We start from the raw sequence: 6,468 nt of genomic DNA, 5'->3' as shown, positions 1-6,468 counted from the left end.
CTTTGATCTGTTCATCTGCATAGATCCGTTTGATATATCATTCACGCACGCACACCATAAAACATGAAGACTTATGACAGATGGTTTCTGGCGTGTGGTCTGGATGGTGCTTCTTGTTGTTTAGTTTTCAGTAGGGCTTACAGTTAGAGTTAGCCTTCCTAATCTCAGTTAGGCATTATCCTAATGCAAATGTCAACCACACTCCTAACCTAAATTACTTTTTTCTCAGATCCAAAAGAGAAGTAGGGATTCCATTGACAGTTGGACGGCAGAAAATTGGCAGGTATTTTGGGTTTAAATCTAATTCTGCAGCCACCTGTCATCATCAGTGTTAGATTAAACAGAAGGTTGGGACATATAGACGGAGAGCAAAATCTGCTGTGGATTTTGAACACATTTATTCATGACATGAATGAGGATGATTCCGTCAAAGCGTCTTTGAAACAGTCGGCTTTAAACATCACTGAGACACACCCGTCTCAGTGATGGGTATTGTGTGCTTTGATATGAATTCTGACAAAATCTTCTTTACTTACGAGTCTGGTATATGTGTAGATCACTTGTTTAGACAATAAATCTCTCTTTAAGCATACACACCCACCACACTTCCTGTTGAGGAATAACTGCTCTTCCTCTCCTCTGTTCTTTCTAACTCCGCAGTCCAATTTTTAAAAGGAGTCCTGACATGACAAAGTCCTTCATGACGAAGTCAGAACAGCTCCTCAGGATAGACGACCACGACTTCACCATGAGACCTGGCTTTGGAGGTGAGACACTCCCTTTTTAGTGTGACTTTGAGTTAAATCTATCCAAACCAAAATATCATTTAGCATATTTAAAGATGCTTTGATCATCATCCAATCAATGCTTTCTCATGTAATTCAACATAAAAAAATAAAAGTGTCAATATTCCGTTTTTAATCTAAAAGTAAAAAGATTCATCTAATTCTGGTGTGGGGTGTCTAATGCAGTCAGGGCATTCAGTAGTTGACATAACTAGACTGGGTGTAGGATTAAGCTCTGCTTTTGCCCGATGAATAATTACTACACAAACAGCTCAAGTGTCGGGTTTCACGTTTCCATAGCCCCACAGTGACTTCTCTAATCTTCCCATTTTCAGAACCCATCTGTTTACTCAGCAATACGTTTTCCCGTCGCAATGAAACTATTTTCATTTTGGGGGGAAAAAAAATCCATATTCAGAAAATGGTTTATATGTCGGTTAATAGACTACAAATCAATTAAAGTTTAAAAAAAAAATGTTTTTAGATGGTAGACGTTGCTTGGCTGTTGCGTTCTGTTTCAGAGATAATCGTCTAGTTGTTTGATGATTTATTCAATAACCTCTAATGTTTTTTGCTGTGTGTTTTTATACAATATTGAGGCATGAACATGATATAATTTATTGCTGCAATGAATACACGAATATGAAATAGGTCTCTTTTAGCCTCCTTCAGTATGAAGTTAGAACTGAGTGAATGAAATATCTAGTTCGGAAAATTCCATCCAAATTCCATGGGAATTGTAATGCAGTCTAATTGTGATGTGGTCTCATGCATTTGGTTTTAGGGAGCAAAAGCTCATGGTTTTAAATAGTCACAGAAAACTTGAGTCAACAACCTATTAACATAATCCAGTCTGCTTTGCAAAACAACATTTCTTAATAATGAGTTAATCTTGGATATGTCAAACCTTTAATATATTTGTTGTTTTACAGCCCAATGTATACTAAACGTTGTTAAGTTGTGCAGTTAAAGTAAACATGGCTTTTCTGTGGCTTTGCAGGACCTGCTGTTCCAGTTGGAGTTGATGTCCAGGTTGAAAGTCTAGACACAATTTCAGAAGTGGACATGGTATATGTGACCTGTGTAAAAGCATTTGCAGTTTAACCAATCTTCTATAGTTCTGTACATCTTTTTACGCAAAATAAGAGTAGAATTCTTACATATATACAGTGCCCTCCAAAAGTATTGGAACAGTGAGGCGAATTCCTTTATTTTTGCTGTAGACTGAAAACATTTGGGCTTGACATCAAATAATGAACGTGAGACCAGAGATCAACGTTTCAGCTTTTATTTCCAGGTATTTACATCAGGATCTGATGCACAACTAAGAAAATATCACATTTTGTTTGAATCCACCCATTTGTCATGTGAGCAAAAGTATTGGAACAGATATACTTAAAACATATTTAAGTGAATAAGACTTAATATTTAGTTGCAAATCCTTTGCTTTCAATAACTGCAGCAAGTCTGTGACCCATTGACGTCACCAAACTTTTGCATTCTTCCTTTTTGATGCTTTCCCAGGCTTTCACTGCAGCCTCTTTCAGTTGTTGTTTGTTTTGTGGGGTTCCTCCCTTCAGTCTCCTCTTAAGCATTGATTGAATAATGTATGTAATAGGACACACCTGGGCAACAAAACACACCTGTCAGTCATATGTTCCAATACTTTTGCTCACGTGACAAATGGGTGGGTTCGAACAAAAAGGTGATATTTTCTAATTTGTGCATCAGATCCTGATGTAAATACCTGGAAATAAAAGCTGAAACGTTGATCTCTGGTTTCATATTCATCGTTTGATGTCAAGCCCAAATGTTTTCAGTCTACAGCAAAAATAAAGGAATTGGCCTCACTGTTCCAATACTTTTGGAGGGCACTGTATATATATATACAGTCATTAAAATAGTTAAAATCCTTCTGTGCAGCAGTCAGTAGGGAGAAAGCTGTAATAAAATGAGAGGAACATCAGTTGTGTCTGTGTGGCAGGACTTCACCATGACCCTGTATCTGAGACACTACTGGAAGGATGAGCGCCTGTCCTTCCACAGTAACAACAACCTGAGCATGACATTCGACGGTCGCCTGGTGAAGAAGATCTGGGTGCCAGACATGTTCTTCGTCCACTCCAAAAGGTCCTTCACCCACGACACCACCACCGATAATGTGATGCTACGTGTCTACCCAGATGGCAAGGTTCTCTACAGCCTGAGGTAACTGACATACTAGTACTGGTGCATCCCAACTCAAACCTCTTCAATAGTTGAGGGACAACAGCCGTCAAGGTTTGTTGATTGACACAATTCAGCAAAACATGTATTATATCTCTTTGAAATTGGACATGCTTTTTATTCCACCACTCTCCATAGACTAAATTGCAAATGTAACAACACAAAACGCCATGCAGGTCAGAATCCTACTGGAAACCTCTTTGTTTTGTCACCAAATATACTTATATAATCCTCCTTTGATTACCTTCATTGATTTAATGTTTATGACGTGAGAAACTATTTGTCAATAAAGTCCTGCTAAAACCTCTGGTATAGAGTATGTCAAGTGGGTGAGTAAGTAAAATACAGGGGCCAAGCGGCAGATTTGCTAATCCACATGAGATCGTTTGGCAGCTGGTTGCAGCAATGGCTGAACAGACTCAGACAACAGCTTCGTCCTGGAACCACCAGCACATTGTGCATGCAAGCCCTCCACCTTCACCTCCACCAACACAGAACACGGGCATTAGTCCTACTGGATGGGGGTTACAGATCATGCCCAGAGACCTGTGAGGGTGGCCAGGGATCCTTCACCTACCCTCTGGGATATGGAGTTTCTTTCTTATACTCTTTCAAAGTCAATCGTAATCCTGATCTTGGTATGGATTATAGGATTTTTTTCATCCTCACAAATGTCTATGGTTAGAGGTGGGGGTGGGCGGAGATGCAGGGCTGTGCACGTCAGACTCCGTATTCCACTCATGTCAATCTACAGGGTAAATCTCTGGGTTCAGAACGGGAGATTTTCCAGACACAAGCAGATTATGGAGGTGAGGCTGGTTGCAGACTGTTCCAGACTATGCTGTGGAGTTTTCTCTCATCCAGCCATCTGGATAATATCTGCACCACATCCCTGCATCCCTTCACATGCCTGGCAGCACATGTTTTGAACGTAGCTTGTCCAGATGAAAGATGACGTGAAAGTGTGTTAACCTACACAAAGTCCAGTCCCGTCAGCTCAGTGTGTGTGTTGGACTCACCAGGTTGTTTTCTCTCTCCTATGCAGAGTCACAGTCACTGCCATGTGTAGCATGGATTTGAGTCGCTTCCCTTTGGACACACAGACCTGCTCCTTGGAGATCGAGAGCTGTAGGTTTCTGAAACGGACACCATGTTCTTTGCAGTTGAAACCGTACTTACTTGTGAACTTTGACAGAAACGTACTGTGTCCTTAAAACGACCATGTTACTATATTGTAGGGGTATTCAATCCTGGTAACTGGGGTCCACTGTCCTGTATGTTGGAGATGTTTCCCTACTCCAACACACCTGATTCAAATGAATGGGTTATCAGGCTCCGTGGAAGCCTGGTTCATTTGAACCAGGTGTGCAGGAGCAGGGAAACATCTACAACATGCAGGACAGTGGACCCCAGTTACCAGGATTGATCACCCCTGCTGACCCAGGGGACCAGGCTTGAACACCCCTGCTATACTGTGTGTGGCCCCCCCTCTCTCCTCAGACGCTTACACAGACGATGACCTGATGCTCTACTGGAAGAAAGGGAACGAGTCCTTGAACACGGATGAGAAGATCTCCCTCTCCCAGTTCCTCATCCAGGAGTTCCACACCACCACCAAGCTGGCTTTCTACAGCAGCACCGGTACTAGGAGCTACGTTAAAACTGAGTAGATATCGTTTTTTATCTGGTTTTACCTTATTGCTATATCAACGTTCCTTTGTTTCTCTCCCCCCCCCCCAGGCTGGTACAACCGTCTGTACATCAACTTCACCCTGCGGCGCCACATCTTCTTTTTCCTGCTCCAGACCTACTTCCCTGCCACCCTGATGGTCATGCTGTCCTGGGTGTCCTTCTGGATCGACCGACGGGCCGTACCTGCCAGAGTCCCGCTGGGCAAGTGACAATCTTCTCTCACGGTCCAAAACAAGTTTGCAGTGGTTACCTGTGATGCCAAGAACATCTTAATAATCAATATTTTCCCCCAGTCGGCATCAGTCTGATCATAATGTGCTGGCCTATGTCTTCCAGGTATCACCACGGTGCTCACCATGTCCACCATCATCACTGGAGTGAACGCGTCCATGCCCAGAGTCTCCTACATCAAAGCTGTGGACATTTACCTCTGGGTCAGTTTTGTGTTTGTGTTCCTGTCAGTGATAGAGTACGCAGCCGTGAACTACCTGTCCACAGTCCAGGAGCGGAAGGAAAGGAAGCTGCGGGAAAGAGTGAGTACCATTACAACACTTTGAACACATTTCACTCCCTTCCCAAGTCCCCAAAACGAATCCAGGGGACGTAGCTTAGGCATCCAGAACCTTCTGTTCCAAATCAGATTACCTTGGCGACCAGCCTTGCTTTGGGAAGAATACATGCAGTTTGATTGTTGATCCTGTTTGCAGCTGCCTTGCACCTGTGGCATGACCCATCCTGACATGCTGTGCAGCTACAGCGAGGTGGACGTCAACAACACCGGGAACTACGGCATGCCGGAGCAGAACGGCGTGAAGAGGGAGAGGATGCTGGTGCAGCTGGCGCTGGAGAGCGACCAGATCACAGGGCACGTCAGCTCCAGCCCCTACAACAGCATGTGGATCGACACGCACGCCATAGACAAATACTCACGCGTCATCTTTCCTGGAGCTTACACACTCTTCAACGTCATCTACTGGTCCATTTACTCCTAACGCTACGGCTACACCAAGCGCGTGTAACCGATGTGAATCGGTGAAACTCACTCCTCAGGTATGTGATGGGCCACCCGCGTAAATGAATAGCTAGCTTTTCTTTGTAGTGGTTGCGCTTGGCAGTCCAGAGGTGGCAGGTTCGACTCCCGATGGCCCTGGTGGAGCAAGACCACGTCCGTTGCTTACCCGTTACACGCGGACATTTTGCCGTGCGGAGAACGTTCACGGAGCGGATATTTTGTTTAGCCTGCTACACTGGATGCGTTGAAGATAAATCAGTTTTGCTGTCATTGTTTATTTATTTTATAAACACTGTCAACTATCTTACTTACTATTCAACACTTGAATTTATCTACTTACTATTTATTGCTTCCTTCATTATTTACAGCAAAATATATGATCATTTTCACGCAAACCTCGCGGAAAATCGGTTTCCGCGTCTGGTGTAGCCACTCTCATTGCGGAGGAAGTTATGCTGGACGATATCCACTAACGTCAGGGCCTGGCTTGTGTAGTTGGTCGCGGGTTGTGGAGGGCAATCCACGCGCGCGGCCACCGAAGCACTTGGAAATCGTGTCATTATTAAGAATCCAAATGTGTGTTTTCTAACAATATAAAAAATGATACTGAATTGAGGTTTAGGGATCTGTTTGAGGGTACCAGCTGTTCCAGGTAAGTGTTGCCGTATTACGACAAGGCCATAAAACCTTTACAAAACTGGGATAAATGTTTGCATCATACCACAGGGCTATTATATCAACTCATACACAGTT

At 43.4% G+C, this 6,468-nt stretch overlaps 1 protein-coding gene across 1 annotated transcript; it reads left to right on the top strand.

Annotated features, from left to right (window-relative positions):
* The first annotated feature begins 229 nt into the window (after window positions 1-229).
* Window positions 230-5,749, top strand: LOC124468843 (gamma-aminobutyric acid receptor subunit rho-1-like). Its single transcript, XM_047021817.1, has 9 exons — window positions 230-283; window positions 661-767; window positions 1,786-1,853; window positions 2,770-2,993; window positions 4,057-4,139; window positions 4,512-4,652; window positions 4,752-4,904; window positions 5,040-5,236; window positions 5,411-5,749. The coding sequence occupies exons 2-9, from the start codon at window positions 686-688 to the stop codon at window positions 5,693-5,695; spliced, it is 1,233 nt and encodes a 410-aa protein (XP_046877773.1). The 5' UTR covers window positions 230-283; window positions 661-685; the 3' UTR covers window positions 5,696-5,749.
* The last annotated feature ends 719 nt before the right edge of the window (window positions 5,750-6,468 follow it).

Source organism: Hypomesus transpacificus, chromosome 6 (assembly GCF_021917145.1).
Source record: "Hypomesus transpacificus isolate Combined female chromosome 6, fHypTra1, whole genome shotgun sequence".
Classification (NCBI taxonomy): domain Eukaryota; kingdom Metazoa; phylum Chordata; class Actinopteri; order Osmeriformes; family Osmeridae; genus Hypomesus; species Hypomesus transpacificus.
This window is presented reverse-complemented; position numbering and strand designations above follow the sequence as displayed.

Coding starts and splice junctions, on each gene's coding strand:
- LOC124468843 (XM_047021817.1), top strand. CDS start 686: ATGACAAAGTCCTTCATGACGAAGTCAGAACAGCTCCTCAGGATAGAC. Junction 4,653..4,751: donor GGCTTTCTACAGCAGCACCG/GTACTAGGAGCT, acceptor CCCCCCCCCCAG/GCTGGTACAACCGTCTGTAC. Junction 5,237..5,410: donor AAAGGAAGCTGCGGGAAAGA/GTGAGTACCATT, acceptor TCCTGTTTGCAG/CTGCCTTGCACCTGTGGCAT.